Raw genomic sequence first — 18,710 nt, 5'->3', positions numbered from 1 at the left:
TATAAGCCTTTACAGAGAACAGGCAACCCAGACGTACTGACGACAGCGGCAGTGACGCCAAAGCATTGTTAAATTAGAAAGTCTTTTCTACGTTATTTTTATTGTTCGGTTTAGTTAGGTGTGGTCTCGGGAGCAGAATTTAGTCTATCGTTCTAGCGGCCAGGTTGTTAGAGCCGGCAGCTATAAGGATTTTCATAGCTTATTTATGTCTAAATGTAATTATTTATTTGTTTACAAATGACTGCTCGTTTTATTGCAAAGCCTTATGCAGGAGTCGGCTACAAGTTAACATTCTTGTAAGAGTCGTAATTTAGTCTGTAAGTGTTTAAAATTATTTCGTTACCGAAAGTTAGTAATTCCTTTTCCAGGACTCTCTGCATTTGCAGTGGATAGAAATAACTTGAACAGTAGTAGTTCGTGACAATAGGCCACGATCTGCGACATGATGCATTACTCCGTATGGCTAGTCACAAGAACAAACGAAATGAGCTTTGTAATGTTTTATTATATCAAATAAGCCAGAGGAATCAAAATTTTTGAGCTTACAGACAGATGCAGCTTAAGTCTACAGTGAAGTTCCGCCCCCATTCAGGACCTCCGCACAGAATTCCTCCAAGACGCAAAAAGAGTCCATTGTTAAAACTTTTTTTGTTTCCGCCGCGGTGGCTCAGTGGTTATGGCGCTAGGCTGCTAACCCGAAAGACGCGGGTTCGATCCCGGCCGCGGCGGTCCAATTTGGATGGAGGCGAAATTCTAGAGGCCCGTGTATTGTGCGATGTCAGTGCACGTTAAATCACCCCAGGTGGTCGAAATTTCCGGAGCCCTTCACTACGGCGTCCCTCATAGCCTGAGTCGCTTTGGGACGATAAACCCCTCAAACCAACCAACCAACTTTTACTGTTACCTAACCAAGAAGCTAATCACAAGAAAGAAATTGTAACGTCTAGAATTTTGATATCTGGCTTGTTTAATAAAGTTCAACGTCAAAAAGCTAATTTCGTTTGCTGCTGTTATACGCTAGCGGAGTAATAGAGGCCAACAAACAAAAACAAAATTGGCCGGGGCTTAGCTTTGGTTAAGCCTGGTAGGTTGCGAAAGCAAAAGCGCAGCGCCTCCAAGTGAAGGAACGCAGTGCGCCGCGTCTACAGATCACGCGTGGCATCTCGATGAGCTTTAAATTCCCTTGCACGTTACCTTCATGCATTCTTCGTGCAATGAACTTCGTCAGCCCATTTGACGGACTATGCACTCCATCATTCCATAGGTTACATCAATACTCGCCGTTGCATCCTTAGTACCCATTTCATGGCCGCATTTTATCTTCGTTTTTTTTTTACCTCTTCCACGCTGCTCTCCTTGTCTTTATCTCCCAAATTCCCCTCCCTACGCATAGTAGCATGCCAGCGATTTTCAAACGCCGGCTAAATTCTCTGTATTTCATTAAAGATTTTCTCTCTCTCTCTCTCTCTTTCACGCGTAGCTACCGGCCGCCGCTGCGCGACGACTGAAGCGTCTTCGGTAATTTTTTTTATATTTTGTTTTTGATGGTGTTGCGACTGAGAGAAAGAAGACATAATAGTAGTAGTAGTAGAAATTTATTTTCCACCGACGCGTGCTCAAGGGGCGGGGGCCGGGGCTTCCGCGACTAAAAACAGGCGAAGTTGCAGTGTTTATTCGCGGCTTCCGTCGCCAGGCGGATGACTCGTTGCTGGTCGGCGGGGGACTCGCTTCGCAGCAAGGCCTCCCAGGCATCTCTACTTTTAATGTTCTTCCTGACGCGTGGGGAGTCAGGACATTGCCAGATTATATGATCAAGAGTGCCCCTATCTCCGCATATTTTACACTTATCATCAGGTCTATCGTCTATTCGCGTGAGGAACAACCAGACTGGATTTGGGAAATTCCCAGCTTGCAGGCGCCGCCAAGCGACAGCCTCTCTGTTGCTTAAAGTTCGGTCCGGCGGTGGCAGAGACCTTCTTCCAACTCTATAGTGCTCGACGATTTCAGTGTAGGTTTGCGCGCGCTCATCCAGTCCACGACAGTCGGGCGCGGCTCTACGGTTGCCCGGAAGTAGAGAGCTCGGGCTAACTCATGTGCTGCCTCGTTGCCTGGGACTGATTCATGTGCGGGGGTCCAGATTATCGTAATTTTACGGTTTAATTCCGAACTTGCTAAAATTTTGTTTGCCTCTTTCGAGACCCTTCCTTTGCTAAAATTCCAGACAGCCGTTTTGCTGTCGCTAATTATGATGTTTGCTTTCGTTCCAACGCATGCGAGCGCTATTGCAACTTCCTCAGCTGTATCTATGTTTCGTCTTCTCGGCATCTACGGCATCTCTCATAGCCTTAGTCGCTTTGGGACGTTAAACCCCACAAACCAAACCAAGCTTTGAACGAAACAACAGCGAACTACGAAAGCCTGCCTGATGTGTTGCATACTATACACGCCCAAATGTTTTAGTTCTCCACAAAACACTACTATAGGTATATATGCTGCGCGGCGTCCCTGCTGCAGTCCCATTTCACCAAGTATGCGCCCTTTCGCGGCGCAAAAAAAAAAAAGGTTTTTCTCAATTTTTGTGAAGGCGTTCACGAGAGAGCAAGCTAGAGTTCTACTTTTGCTTTCGTGGCGTTCGTAACCAGGGGGCCTCCATGTGATGGCAATGTAGCTAAAGCACAGCCGCTATGGCTTCTGTGCGACACGCGATGCCTGGTACAACAGGTTACAGGCATCTATCTCGCTACGTTACACTCAGACGACAAAGCTGCTGTCATATCAGATAATGCCTTTAAAGGACTATAAACACCTAATTTTATTGCGTGTTTTCTTCGGTCAAACTATGCATTAGACATTATAATTCATGGATTAATTTATAATTGAATTTCTTCTCTCATGCTGTTTCGGTTTCATCTACCGAACGATGACTATGACGTCAAGTTGATATTTTGGTCACATGATCCACTATAGTCGGACACAACTTAACTAAGCGGCTTTTCCCTGTTAAAGAACCCCCCTCCAGCCAATGGCGTCGGCCGATTTTCATTGTCCTGCTAGCGTGACAATGCAAGGAGTGGCAGATGAATAGCCGGGGTAGCCCCCTATCTCCATTCTGGCATCACTCCCTGCATTGTCACACTAGCAGGGTTATGAGAATCGGCCGACGCCATTGGCTGGAGGGGGGTTCTTTGACCGAGAAAAGCCGCTTCGTTCTTAAGTTGTATCCGACTATAGGCAACGGGCGAACCTAACTCCTGCGCCGACGGAGGCGCCTCTCGCGGCGAGCAGCGCACCGGAGACAGGATACGCTCGCCGTCGCACACATTGGCAGTCAGCTCCGCATGCAATCTGATCGCTGCGGCTGGTCTGCGTACTCTTTTTGCGAAGAATGCCCGGGTCAAATACGAATGATTCTCCTGCTGTTGTCAATCTGAAATAACAATGAGAGATGCGAGCCAGAAAAATACAAGCGATGAACAGACGTAGCTTACCTCGATCTCCACGCTCTTCGGCGGCGCGTTGATTATACCTGTGCGAGGGGCTTTAACCTGTGCTACACGGGTACTTTCGAATGACATCTGAGTCGAATGGCAGTCGAGACTTGGAATGGCATTCGAACTCGAGGGACTCCCGCGGTGCTACACGGCACTTTCCAAACGCATTCGAAATTCTCAGCTCGTTTTCAGTGTACAACGACGACTACGGTCACGCTAGTCCGACAACGGCACTATCACGGTGAACAGCAGCATATGATTATAGTGAACTATCTAGTTCATTATAATATTATTGTAGTGGCACAAGTTTTTTGGCTAAACGACACCGACGAGTCCGATCAGCGGACGGTCAGCTTTCATGCCCTCGGGAGTTCGGCGGCTGAGCGAAAACGCGCTGATGAGGTGACGGTGCGAATACGTGCGCGCTTATACATTATGCGGATTGGAAATAAGCGAAACGAGCGCCTATATTTCACATGTGCACACATGGACACTCACTAGCGATAACCACTTGCCAAATTAATTTCAGTCGACGACGACTCCGTTCCCTTCAGCGACGACTGGGCCTAGCGAGCCCGCAGGGTTGGATCGGTGATTGTGAAGAACGAATTCACAAGTTTTAGCGAATGCAAATGGTCAACGAGTGTAGTTTTGACAAGAGTGACATGAAATCAACTATTGCTTAGATCGCAGGACGCGCATACGATGAACGGGAAGCGGTGGTGTGACTCGGGCTGCCGAGCAGTGCTTTACGGCCAGCAGCAGTCGTCGCTGTCGCTAGCTTGTGGGTATCAAGTTAAGCCATTTCAGTTAATGCGAACGGTCACCAAACATACTTCTGGATAAAGTAGTTTAAAATAAAGTGCGGGGCATGTCGGAGGAAGCCGGGAAAATTAGCGAGAAGCGCCGGTCCTAGGCGATGTCAACAACCCGGCTGTCAAGTGTTTCTCAAGCGAGCGATCGTGTCGGCGCTTCCCACAGATTGTCGCACTGCGTAAACAGGCACGGGTACAACCGGTACAGAAGAGAAGAGATTATTTAATAGAACTAAAGCGCATATTTCGTTTTATGTCTTGCAAATCAGTACAAGCTGTTCATACGCAGCGATGTAAACATGTAGCAGCATGAGTACAGTCGTCCTCATCGGCGCACTCCTGGGGAAATTTCATGCACACGCGGTAAATGTTCGTTGGTGTACTATTATCTGCAAGCACTCACTTAGACGGAACATGAACTATTTGCTAAACAAACAGCAGAAAAAAGCGAGTAGCGGGTATCGAAATGAACAGCCACAGAGCCGAAAGCAGTCGCGCGGCTGTGGGCGGGGCGTAGCGACGGCGGCAGCGACGGCTACTCGCCGCTTCGGGCTGTGTTCGCGTTTCGAAGGCATTCCGAGATCTGGAATGTCTCCGCGGAGCTTGCCCTTTTTCAAGTTCGCTTCTCGGAAGAAGGAATTCAAATCGTCCAAATCGCGAAATGACGCTGATATAACTATCGGCACGCTTTCCACCGCCATTCTACCAGCCTCGCGCAAGGCTGCCATGCCGTCTGCTACGGCGGAGCAATCCTGCGATATGTTCCCCGCCTGCCCGCTAGATGGCGCTGGTTGTTCAGCGATCGTGGCGGCTCCTGACGACTGCCCGTTGCCTATAGGAACACCTTAATATAATCTCTGATATGTAGTTTTAATTCACTACCACATTTAATCCAGATTCTTCTAAGACCCAGAATGACCAAAAATGACCAGTCAGCAATTATATAGCCGATTTTTTATGCCTCATGTGACCTAAACGCCGACTACGCATCACAGTCATCCTTCCGTTGATGAAACCGAAACAGCGTCAAGAAATTCAATTCTAAATTATTTCATACTGGTGTGGCACCACAGGGACAGGGACAGAGATAGAGTGACAACAACACAAGTGCTCACTAACAACTGACAAAATTTATTAAAAGCACAAAAATATATAGACAAAACCAATGGTTACATGCACAGTCATAACACGGTTACAAAGGTTACAGGCAAGAACACACGTTAAATCACAACGAATCTTGACGGGGTCACTTGACGGGGGTTTGGGGACACACCTGACTAAGTATGTAAAAAGCCACAAGTGTGCCCCGTTATTCAAGGAAACGCGCGTTCTCTGGAAGCATAAAGATAAGACTTCCCGGGAGATTATGGAGGCCTTCCGCATAAGGAAGCCGGCAGATGTATGCGTGAGTTTGCCATCCTTGCTGCTGCTTGACGCCGAGGTTGATTATCTTCAAAGATCACTAAACCATGATAGCAGGTAGATTCGTCGTGATTTAACGTGTGTTCTTGCCTGTAACCTTTGTAACCGTGTTATGATTGTGCATGTAACCATTGGTTTTGTCAATATATTTTTTGTGCTTTTAATAAATTTTGTCAGTTGTTAGTGAGCACTTGTGTTGCTGTCACTCTGTCTCTGTCCCTGTGGTGCCACACCAGTATGAGTTCGTACCAACTCGCCCAATTTTCAACCCTTTTGAACTAAATTATTTAGCGGTCATACCCGAATACCACAGGGTGCTACGCCTAATCCATCTAATCCATGCTACGCCTAGATTGCAAGAATGCAAAAATGCATGCGTGCTGAGCCATGTTTTATTGCCATAAATAAAGTACACTTTTTGAGGAAACTGATTTTTATTCACGCGCCAGCCACTGCACACGGGCTCATTGGCCCCGAGATACCGAATTGTCGGCCACCAACCACGTCGGCCACCGTGCCAACAAGTGGCGCCATCTGGTGCCCCTACCGCGACTCTTGTTTTAAACTGCTGTGAAGTGCGCGGCGGCGGCAACCCTTGGCGGCCGGGCTTTTCCAGACTACCAATATTGTGCCTTCGCAGTGTCATTATTGCAGGTAGTAGTTAAAACAAATACGTTCTTAGTACTGCTTCACTTCACGATACTTGATTAAAATCACAAACAACATACGAGAATTTTCGAAACTCTTTTGAGTCTCACTCGGAGAATGGGAGTTGAAAACGTAGCCATTTAATGGATTCCTGCATTAAAAGAGAACGAGGCAGGAGGTAGAATTTCACCAGAGGGCTCAACGAACAGCTTGCGCCTATTTATTGCTCCAAAACATGGATACGCCAAAAACCGCATTTATATTTGATGTCTATCAATAGGGGCATATCGACTGAACAATGCAGAAAACTCCGTGGCTGTGCTGAGACCACGATTAAAGGAAATCTTGATGAATGAATGCTCAGCATAGTTGTGTTTTTGCGTTAGCTGACTTGTACCTACCGTGTTTCGGCTGACGTTTGCTGACGTGTCTTCTCGTGTCGGCGGACAGCTTCACGCACCAGACACCTGCAGACATCTCGTTCCTTCCCCGAAACGTCAGCCACGGCGTCGAGGAGGGACTCGCATGCGGAGAGGGCGTGAAGGGCTTGCACTGACTCGGAGTCCGCACTACCTTTCAAAACGCACTCCACTGCACGATTAAGAAATGAGCGATTTCTGTTCAGCACATTCAGGAGGGGGTACCTGCCACTGTGGGAAAGGGTGTCCTCGAAATAAAGGTCTAAAAACACAAAATTGTCTTCCAAAGAGAGAGCCAGCGCACCGAAAGGCTTCACTACAGCGCCAATGGGTCCCATACTCAGACGGTACAACGTTCTGTTAGTGCGAAACACAGCCTGAAGAACCTCGACATCTCTGCTGCAGAACTCCTCATTGAGCTCAAGCTCACACACAGTCCTGTTATGGACGAGGCAGCCTAAGACCGCCGTTGCGAATGTACCGCCTTTCAAGTGTACACTTAGCTTCTTCAGGCAACAAGCTGCATCCAGAAGGTGCGCAATCGCATTGGCGGTACTCTGCTTCACGAAGGAACGACACTGGATGGTGAGTTCCGTAAGCGAGGCACAGGTCACTCGAGCTGCCGCTGAGCACCAGGCTGAAATTGCAGAGAGGCGGACATCTTTAGTCCAACCAACATACAGTCGAGGAACGCCCTCACATTCTTGCAGACATGCAGCCCATTCTTCGAGGTGTGTTGAGTTCCACGTCACTTGTAGTCTGGTGTAGATGTCTCCCGTCATAGGCAATGATGGCCTCCAGGATTCGCAAATCTTAACTTTGCCGAGATGCACGTGCTCGATGGAGCTGTTTTTAGCGAGGGCCCTTACAAAGGGGTCGACAACTTCTTCGTCCATCTTGTTAAAAGAGATGTCCAAGCGCTTTAACGCGCAGTTGTAGCTCAGGGCATCAGCTAAAACACTAGCACCACCAATACTGAACGAGTTAAACCGAAGGCAGAGTTCTTCAATTGTTGAGTTTTCGTGAAGGACTTCTGCCATTGTGTCCGCGGCCTCGTCGTCAAAATTTACATTGATGAGGGTGACGCAACGAAGCCCGCGGTTCGTGCGGAGTGCTTCAATGCCGTACAACGGCGGAGAACAGAATTGGCAACTCTGCAGTGTCAACTCTGCCAATGTAGCGTTGTCCTTTAGCGATTGCAGGATAATATCTCCGACACCATTTTCTATTCTTCCTATCGACAGCTTCAGCAGCGTCTTATTCCTTCTCAGCGCAGTCGCGAGGAGCAAAGCGTTCGACCGTGTGAACCACGGTAAGCCTTCAATCTCGATCGAGCTCAAGCGGCAAGAATGGCTAACTGCGGAGAAAAGTTTCCCCGCGGCTTTCCTCGGCATGTCACAGCATACGGCCAGGTGACGTAAGCTGCCCTGATTAGCCGCGTAGGCAATGGCTTAAGCAGAGAGGGGGTCGACCGCGAATGCCTTGATGTCGAGAGAATTGAGCCGATGCGACAGTTTACCCAACGCAGACGCCACTACTGATTTGCTCCAACTTCTAGCCCCAATTTCTGGCACAGCTCTCACCTCATCTAGACCTTCATTGGCTTCCAACGCCTTGCACACCAGTGTTGGAAAGTGCCTAACGAGAACGGCTTCTGATCCCAGTTCTAGCCGTTTCATGCAGCTGTGACGTTTCAACAGCCAGTATGCCAGGATGGCGCTGTCGAGAAGGTAATCGTCGGGAATGGGCCGTCTGGTCAGGAAGGGTGCCCACGTGTACCTTGGGGGAGGCGGAGTTGGCGGAGCCATGTGCATGTCGTCAGAGCAGAACAAAGTGAAGGCGCCGTGACGGTGCTCTGTGAGAAGCACGGAAGCCTTGTGGAGCACTTCGTTAAGTGTAGGCAAGTGCCGGGCCAAGTAGCATGCATCATGGCTCTCTATATTAGCACACGGCGCTTCAAAGTCCAAGCCCCGATCCTTGAACGCACGCAGTAGTAGTCGTACTCTTGTCAGAAGCCGTGCAGAGTCGAGGCAAGGAATTTCGGTGCCTGTCAGATCGCTGTCCAGAGAACAGTCCATGGACTCGCCTTCCTGCAATGAGAAAAGCCAGTCATATCTCAGCATTCAGGGTCAAATCAGTGTCAATGAAGGAATACTAACAAACATGGACTTTTTGAACCAGCCATGAAATATTGCTCCAAGCGATTTTCTGAGGCGAATAACCTAATAAAGGACTTTGAACTGAACTCAGCGTTCTTGGGCGGGGAAGTCGGAATGACGCATAGGCTCGAAACAAATAAAAAATACGGTTTAGGGGGGGTTGGACGTTCCAAAGCGACTCGGGCTATGACGGACGCCGTTGTGAAGGACTCTGAGACCTCCGGGGTCGAACCCATGTCTTGATACATGGGTCTTATACATGTCTTTATACATGCAACCCATGTCATTATACACCATAACCACTGAGCCACCGCAGCGGCTAGCAAAAAAAAACGTTATTTCCTTTGTAGTGGTCCACTGAGGTGTTCTTTCTATGGTCATTAAATCAATAAGAGAGGAATTGCTTCATCCTGCTTGAGGTCATCATTATTTAAGTCCTGTTTTCACGTTTCACTCAGCTTTTCCGCTCAAGTGTCGCACGCCTAAGTTCTGCTGGGTTTCCCTCGTCGCTTCTGCAGGCCGCTGCCGGGTCTCTGTTGAAAACCCTGCACCCAGCTTATAGTGCTCGATAATCTGGCATTCGTGAGAGGCGGAAGTTTGAAGTACTGCCCTATGTACATAAGACCTCACTAGGCCTGAAGAGGGTGGCAAGAAAATTCGGTGTGGAAATCTTCTTTTCGGCGCCTTGTAAGCTGTCCCGTTTGTGCGCGCTAACTAACAATTAATCAAGAACAAAAGCAGGCTGTGGTGCAAACCACAAAATCAAGTTTGTGTTCTGTATAATGGGAGTAGTGTATGAAATCCCGCTTAGTTGCGGCTCAGTTTACGTGGGACAAACGGGACGCTGCATTAATAAGCGCCTCCAAGAACATAAAAATTCGTTGGGCTCTCACAGCGGCATGCATTTGCCAAAACACTGTCTTTCATGTGACAAAAAATGCACGCCACTCTTTGAGCGTACAAAGATAATCGGAAGGGCCAAAGACCAGAAAACACGTGAGGTCATCGAAGCCTGGCAGATTGACAGATATGGGCCCGATAAGTGTGTAAGCGAGGCTTCGGTCCATCTGTATAGGAAGGAACTGAAGTTCCTGAACTCGATTAGATAGAGACTGCTTGTAGCGCATGCGTAGGGTTGTTGATGGAAGGAAGATGTGTTTCAATAAACAGTTGCAAGTCCGCGCTCGTCCTGTCTACTTCTTCCCTGTGTATCGTCCTTTGCGTGGTTTTCGTTCTAAGAACAGCAGGGAGTGGTGATGAAAGGGGATAATCCCTTTCCTCTATGGTTCAGGATAGACCCCTCTCTCCATTGTGGAGTCGCTCCCTGCATTGCCACGCTAGCAGGGGTGATGAGAACCGGCCCACGCCATTGGCTGGAACTTTGACGAGGAAAAGCCGCTGCGTTGCTAAGGTCTATATCGAAGCTGAGAGCCTCAAACAGACCGAGGCTCCTGCGAACTGCGTCCGCTATGTTCGGAAACGCCACTATGCGCTTATTACTACAAATGCTGCAAGTTTTGTCCACGTGGACGAAAGTGCGTATTATTTTAATCCTTGCGGCACTTGTGCGCTACCGGGAACGTCGCTGTAACATGGCGTGATCACAAAACTGAATTGCCTCGATCCTTCAGTCATTACAGCAGACTCATTATCTCAGTTCACGTCACGGATTAATTCCTAGGAAGTCAAACCGCCGCTGTGGTTCAGTGGTTACGGCGCTCGGTTGCTGGCCCGAAAGGCGCGGTTTCGATGCCGGCCGCGGTGGCCGAATTTCTATGGAGGCGAAATTCTAGAGGCCCCCGTGTACTGTGTGATGTCAGTGCACGTTAAAGAAGCCCAGGTGGTCGAAATTTCCGGAGCCCTTCACTACGGTGTCCCTCATAGCCTGAGTCGCTTTAGGCCGATTCACACGACGGTCCGTTCGCCCGAGCACTACGCGTTCATGCTTCACCACATTGAGAGGCGCGCTGTCGGCCCGCGGCCTGGTCAGCGCGCCTCTCAATGTGCTGACGCATGAACACGTGATGCGCGGGCCGCGGGCGAACGGACCGTCGTGTGAATCGGCCTTTTGGGGCGTTAAATCCCATTAACCAAATCAAACATCTATCAGCTCTCCTATACGTGGCAGCGATTGTGGCTCAGTTCGAGCGAGTAGGCAGCCCCCTGCGCTTTCCTTTTCGTTCTTTCTGCAGTAGCAGCAACATGTGATTGTCTGGAGGGGTGGAGATCGGCTTGCTGTGTGCGTACTACGGCCGTGAATGCCGCACAGATCTTTCTGCCAGAAGATAGACAAGGGTCCTTTAAACCCTAAAAGTGTGTTTTCGCGTTTAAGGGCGTTGTCACCGACAATGGTATTTGCACCGACTCCAACACAGCGGCAGTACCCGCATTTCCGGTGCCATCTCATGAACCTCCGCCTGTTACCGATTTGAAGTACTTTTCGGCACTTAACTGAGCTTTCACCCCTTTGACAGAAGAACATCATCTTTTTCTTTCCGACCAGGAACAAGAAGTTGCCATTGCTGAGCTGAGTGGGTGGTGATGAAAACATTAGCTCAGTACTATAGCAGCGACTAAGTGCGTTGAAATCTTACAAATTTCCACGAATAGGTTTAGTGGCTTTTGAACAAAGGAAATGACGCCGTAACTCTCTAACTTCTCGGCGGACACCTCAACCGCGCCATAAGGGAAGAGATGAACGTGGGGCAAAAGCAGAAAGAAAGGAATGCCGTAGTGGCGGCCTCCGAAATAAGTTTGACCACCTGGGGATTTTGATTTAACATGCATTCATTGACATCACACAGCACACGTGTTCCTTTGCGTTTCGCCTCCTTCGAAACGCGGCTGCCGTGGTGGGGTTCGAACCCAGACACTACGGCTCAGGCTGGCACGCAACTACATACGGATTCAAGTCATGCCGGTCTTAGTGGCAACACAGGGTTATTTCCAGCTAAAAACCACGTCATATAATCAATCCACGTCTTTCGAAGTTCCTACAAATATTTAGGCATTCGCTTCTAGGCAACTATAGCTGACAAAATTCCGATTCACAGAGCTAGCGTTAGGCATAGGAAAAAGAAGGCTTTCTTACCGGACGACTCATGGGATCCGGCACGGAAAGGCAGTCTGCAGGGAGAGCCATGACCGTCGACAGGCAGCGGAAAGCATTCGGGAAGCATTTAGGAGGCGAAAGTCGCCTCTCTCCCGCGACCGCAGAGAGTCACAGGCGCTGTCTGCTTCCTTCGACCGCCGCCGGATGCCGCCCTCGTCAGGTTCCCGATAGTTCCCGATAGGGTGCCTCGATGCGCGCGCGCTCCGCGAGGCACCCTAGTTCCCGAGGACGACGCGCGCTCGCGCCGTCGCGCGCATTTCAGTGCTTCCGCGGGAGAGCATTTGCGCGGCCAACATTTTCTTCACAATAATGTCATGCTGCCCTGAGTTATCGTGCGGTAAAACGTGGCTTCGTAGTACGGGAGGCAATCGACATTCGAATTCTAACCGTTGATGTTTCCTGCGGCTTGGCGCTCTTCCGCCTATTGGTGGGCACTGCCGCGCGCGATGGCTGCCCTTTTTTACTTGATGGTCCTGAAAGAAATTCGTTGGATACACATCGCTGCTGGTCACTGGGAGCCTTGAAGGAGATGACACTTTCTTTGCAGGACTTGTATCCGCTATTACAGTTCGGAACAAAGCACTTACGTCCCATCGTATGCTATAACGAGGCAGTAAGACGTAGGTCCACGGATATATATATAAACCAGGACTCGAGCGCGAGCACTCTACCACGCCGGTCACACAGCTTCTGGAGACTAGAACACACGACCCCACTCGCTGTTTCGAGGGTGTTACGTGTTACAGTGTATTCCTTATTTTTTATTTTTTCTTGGTTTCTTGTCTTCCGCCAGTTTGTGTCCGAAGCTGCTAAAAGATTTGGCGGAGCTCCTCTGCAGGGAGTGAGGGGGGGGGGGGGGGGGGGGGGGCGTTTCCCAGCCGTCACTGTGCACAAGCAGGGCTGTCTTGCTCGCCATTCTCAAGACAGTCTGACCGGGGCAGCGACGCATTGTGTTAGCCCATTTTGACCCGAATACCCAAATAGAAGAGCTCAAGCATGACTAGCTACAATGGACCGCTCCACAACAAGATGAAAGAGGCCGCTCGGTGACACGAAGCCGTATCGATACGTGCAGTGCCCAATTAGCAGTGACAGCGTTGTGATGCCCTTGCAGCTAAAGAGGCAGGGGAGATAAGGAGCCAGCTGGGCTCGTTCATCGTGGGAGGGAAAGTACAGCGTTTGGAAGCCCACTTCGGCGTCCCTCTGACCGCAGGGGATGAAAAGGGAGCGGTGCAATGTTAAAAAAAAAATGTGAGCCCGTCCGTGAGCTGGCTAGTTTAGCCACAGCTACAAGCACGGCGTCTACAACTACTTAGCCGCCGTTCTCCGTGCAAGCCGGCTGGAACGGTAACATTCTTGATACCCCATCAGCGGCCCCAGACCACAAACGGAGGGGTTCCCTGTAACACCCCGCCAATATATTCCCGCACTGCTTTTTTTTGCACACTCCGCCGTCCCCACGGAGATAGAATCGTCCCGAAACCGCGCCATGCACCGCGCAGCGCGGTACCTCGCGCTGCGCAAGCGGGCACAGCTGGATGGATGGATGGATAGGAGCGCCCCCTTTGAAACGGGGTGGTGGCAATTGCCACCATGCTCAGCTTTTCTTTATTTATTATTTTTTTGTTTACTGTGTTGGCAATTCTCATTAAGATTCTCCATCACCTTTGCCTACGGTTTCCTACTATTCTAACCTTATGCCACATCTCTGCTTTTCAGCCACCAATCCTCCAATCGCTTTTTGCTGACTTCCACTGCAGATTTATTTACATGACCATTGTTATCTTTAAACCCTAGGGCCTCAGAAAGAGTGACTGTGCCTGCATCGACATCCGGATGGATACCATCACATTTGATTATGAGGTGTTCAATTGTTTCCACAGATCTACCACACATTGCACATGTGTCATCTTCGCTAAATTTCTTTTTGTAGCTGCGCGTTCTAAGACACCCTGATCTAGCTTCAAAAAGTAGGGCACTGCCTCTTGAGTTATCATAGAAAAATTCTTTCCTGATCTGCCTTTTCCAGAATCGATATAGTTCTACACTATGTTTCTTTTCCATTGAATTCATCCAATGTTTAACTTCCGCGTTTTTGACCTGTCGTTTAATGCTCTTTCTTTCTCCGTCCTCATGACCGGCATACTTACTGGTTAGTTTTCTAGTTCTTTTCCGCCACTGTGAGTCAACGTTCTTTCAACAGCGGGCACTAGAGTCACTGGAAAAAATTTCAGAGTACCGCAAAGGTCGGAATTTGACTGGCAACACTGAGCGGCCACCGCCATTTACCTTCCAAGCCGACTGCGTCGCAGGAAGGTCGCCGTGTTGAAAGAGCTTGATATTCGGTGACATATCGGGTTGAGTGTTCACTGAAGCGCAAATACTTCGTGCTCGGAGACAATGGTTACTCAGAAGAGAAAAAAATATTGTCATTTTGTGCGAGTAATGCAGCCGGCGGTTGTTTTACTCCGCGGTTGCGTTTACTGCAGGAACTGTACTATGATTGTGAGCAGCATCTTAGCGCTGCTATCGGGAGCTTGTGCACGCCTCTTTTTCCCCTTCCGCGAAGCAAGCTACGAAGGAAACATTTCGCCACTCCGAGCAGCAAAGAGACAAGCTCGTGCTTTTGGGCAGTGATCATCGTGGACCGCCATGGGACCGCCGTCTCGTTCAAGGAGGACGAAACTACTTGACATTAGCTTCTTCTTCCCATCCACTCTAGTCTTCTCGAAGTCTTCAGCGCAAAAGTGGTCCTGCAAATGTTTGTTGTACAGTTAGAAGAGTGATGCTGGTCACCCGAATGCTGGGCTGCCCAAGGAGGCTCCCAGGGCTTTTTCGAGTGAAGCCCTGTTTCAAATATGTGGAACAAGAAAAACATGGAATATAGCTGTAATAATAAGCTGAAACACCCAAATAAAGAGGCGAAGAAAAAGAATACGTTTTAAAGGTTTCTAAGTTTACGCAGTGACACTTAAAATAGCTCATTTGGGATGTAAACACGCATGTCGCCGCAAACACGCAGCTTCAAGGATTGCTAACATTTGACCCATTACTATTTTTCTACCAGTCCCAACACAACCGAACATAAAGCGGCCGTTACGTGAACGTAAGCCATGCCCGACCATGCTTTAATTGACTGCGATCGTCACGGTCCGCGAAAAACAAGTGCCATAGGTCGAATGACTCGAGGCGCGGAAAGATCGTGCGAGTGCTTGGTGCACGTTAGGACGCGGAATTCTCGCGCGACAAATGTGCCTTCGCGTGCCACAAGCACGGAATAGTCGGAAGAGCCGCGTGTGTTGAGCAACAAGCGCGCACACGTGTACCCGCGTCAAGCGGGCAAGCCGCGAACGATCCCTGCGCGACATGCGCGACGGTCTTGCTGTGAACACCTATTTTCTTAGCATCCCATCGCTAACACCGCGTGCACTGCGATTACATACCTTCTAAAACAGCACCAAAAAGCACAAGCAAGGTGCACTTACCTTGCACAAGCGTGTGTTTTTTGAAAGCTTGAAGTTCTCCCGGCCGATTCTGTGCAACTACGCAGAACGACGCTCTCGGTCATTTTTCCCGGTCGGAATCGAGAAAAAAAGTCTTTCCGGACTCGGTTCGGTTGCTGCATCCGAAGGCGCAGCAGCCAGACATGATTTCTTCAGTATCAAACACGAGAGCGACAGTTGCAACACGAGAAACGTCGGGAACCTGCGCTCCTCTCAGCCGGCCCGACCGGCGCTTGGAAGGTATATGGCACCCCAAGACCACGTGGTACGGTTGGGCCAATGACCGCGTCGGCGGCGCGGGGAAAAGAAATGCGGTACTCTGAAATTTTTTCCAGTGACTCTAGCGGGCACCGCGCGTGAGCGCCATCTACCGCGCGCCACGGAAACCGACCTCCCTTCCTCTCCTCCACGTGACGTTTTCTGGCCGCCCGCGCCGGCCGCGGGGGCCTGGAGTTGCGCCTCCTAAAAGCCTTATTCGGGCGTACCGAATGGGGGGGGCGGACTGAGCCGGTCAGGAGAACAAGCACGTGTGTGAAGAAGGAGGAGCGCGGTAGAAAAAAAAAAGGAAAGGAGGATGAGAGAATATTGGCGTGGGCAAAGGCGTGGGTCGCAAGCGAAGGCGTCGACTGCACGCTATCTTCTCTCCACCCCATGACTACAGTGCCATGACCCTCTCGCCCCTTGCCGGCCTCCCAGCGTTCCTGTTCAAGCGTGCTCGTATGCGCTGCAGCCGGTTTTCCCCAAACATTCGTGGGAGCGGTCTCGCTGCGACGGGAACTTTCGAGGAAGCGACGCGTGGGTTCTTGGGGGGCGTGGCAGCGTTGGCCTCCTACACCTGGGACAAGGCGTTTGCGCGGGCAACTAACTGGTTGAATGGTACGGCAAAACAGCGCTGACGGACGGGACGGAAGAAGACGAGACAGACACAAGTGTGTCTGTCTCTTCTTCTGTCCCGTCCGTCAGCGCTGTTTTGCCGTACCATTCAACATGAACCAACCAGCCCGACTCAGCCCTCTCCTTCAACTAACTGGTCTTCGCTCATCACTTCAATTTGTGATAAAGCCCGTCTTTCACTCGGTTATTACACCGTGATATAAAAAGATCGCGTGCTCATTTCCAGAAATAAGCGTCGCAACTTTCACGTACAGTGTCGCTGCCATGCGGCAGCCTCCGGTATCGCCCGAGAGTTGACACAGCCGGGCTCGAGGAGGTGCGCTCCTCTCCAGACCGGCAAACCAGTCTCGCCTGTCCCAACAAGCGCCTGTCCTGTCCAGTTCTGTGTCGTCCGTGTCCTTTTTGCCATATGTTTTCGAAGAACTGTTACCAATGAGAACAGACCAAGCTACCAGTCTCGGCAGTTTATACTGGAAAGGCGTCCGCCTTGTTCCGGAGTCTCACGCCAAACTAATGTACTCGTAAGTTCAGTCGGAACTCGCATTTTAACTAAAGGCTTCCTTTGGCCTGCACTCTGTGCTTTGACTGTCTGCCTGTGGCTTGACTGTGCTCTGCTCTCGGTTTCCTCCTGCTTTTAGTTTTGTCTTTCTTTTCACTGTTCGCTTTTTTATTTAAATTGTTTTTCTTTGAGCATTTAGCTCTTCTTCATTGAACTTAGAGAGAGAGAGAGAGAGAGAGGGAAAGGCAGGGATGTTAACCAGAAAGGATTCCGGTTGGCTACCCTGCACAGGGGAAGGGAATGAGGGAATTGGCGTTAAGCCTGGCAGAACGTTGCTGGTCCGGGCTTCCTCTCTATCTTTCTTTGATGTTCTTTTATATATTTTATGAGAGCACCAATAACAAGGTTACTTATGAAAAAAAATGGTAGGGTTTTAAACCGAGTATATAAGCGAAAGCATGTGTTTAGCATGATTGGCTCATGGTTTTGCTTTGCTGGGTCGTCGGCACGTCTGGCGACCACATTATCTCAGGTTATAAGCTCTTATTGAGATTAAGATGATGTGATACGTTGGCGCCGCAGGTGGAAGTTGATGAAGTCGGCCATGTGCAATGCACAGCGCGAGAGGGTGTTGCAGTTTTAACACGAGGCGTGATCGGCTGCGGCGATAGCATATACTGCTATCGTGCAGTGGCCAGCGAAGCTGATCTGTTCGGGCCCCGCGGGTTCGAATCTCATCATGGCAATATTAAGTAATTTATTTATTTATTTCACACACAAGAAACTTGATACGGCGTCGCTTTTGCTACGCAACGGCTCAGGACCGAATGATCGGTTGACAAGATTCATGGTCGGGGATGGTGAACGTATGAATACTTTCGCACTAAAAGAGAAATACGAAGCATATAAACTGCAGAACTGTCCTGTTGTTTCGTGTTTCTTAGTTTTCCTCGCCCTGCTCTAGCATTGCTGGGTAATCGATATTCGCATTGAAAAGCGTGTGACCAAGCCTATGCTGCGGGTATTTCAGCCTTCATGATTTCTTCTGGAGAACAACCGGTGAGCTGTGATTGTTACTGACATATACATTGTGTATCAGCCTCTACGAGGATATTTTTCAGCAGCGACCACTTGTGCCTTGATCACGGACACTCTTTGAGCAATGCATAGTAATGCTAAACCGCCACGCATTTTTCAATTCTGGTGGGTGTATTCAACAAGCAGCAACGCACCTAAGGTTCAGAATAAATTGTTACATACAGACAAAGTCCTCAAATGCTTGTTACTTCCGTATTGCAGCAAAATCATAGATTCCAAAAGAGATTGCTTTGGCTTTTGCGACCCGTTATCAATCGCGCTCAGACCTTGTCCTTTTGTCAGAATATTTACCGTGAGCTCTCATGCATGCCAATAAAGGGCCACTAGCGAGGTTGACCCAATCTAGGCAAAGTATATTTTATTCGACTGGAGCAATTACGACGGAAGAACTAAAAAAAAAAATAAAATCTCGATGATTACAAAAACTGGTCACAGTAGGTGAATGTGTGCAAGTTGAGTCCAACTTTCAGTCGTCGTGTGAGCCTGTGTCCAATGCTCGCACGTAGCACAGGTCCCTTCGTAGTAGGAAAAGAGAGACCGTTTTTTATGCGTAGCATATTGCAATCACTCAGTTCAGCCCTTGGGCGCGGCCGGGCAGCCACCAAACCACGTGACGTGACGTCACGTGGTTTGGTGACGTCACGTCACCA

General features: G+C 49.5%; 1 protein-coding gene across 1 annotated transcript; it reads right to left on the bottom strand.

Moving 5' to 3' along the window:
- Positions 1-7,100: 7,100 nt before the first annotated feature.
- LOC149335449 (uncharacterized) lies at positions 7,101-12,091 on the bottom strand. The gene is made up of 2 exons (XM_089553808.1): positions 12,046-12,091; positions 7,101-8,885 (listed from the first exon to the last, which is right to left on the bottom strand). Exons 1-2 carry the CDS (start codon positions 12,055-12,057, stop codon positions 8,247-8,249), a joined length of 651 nt encoding a protein of 216 aa, XP_089409934.1. The 5' UTR covers positions 12,058-12,091; the 3' UTR covers positions 7,101-8,246.
- Between the last annotated feature and the right edge of the window lie 6,619 nt (positions 12,092-18,710).

This window comes from Amblyomma mixtum, chromosome 7, assembly GCF_055824585.1.
Source record: "Amblyomma mixtum isolate Tamu chromosome 7, ASM5582458v1, whole genome shotgun sequence".
In the NCBI taxonomy this organism is placed as follows: domain Eukaryota; kingdom Metazoa; phylum Arthropoda; class Arachnida; order Ixodida; family Ixodidae; genus Amblyomma; species Amblyomma mixtum.
Note: the sequence above shows the minus strand (reverse complement) of the source record. Positions and strands in the feature narration are given on the sequence as shown.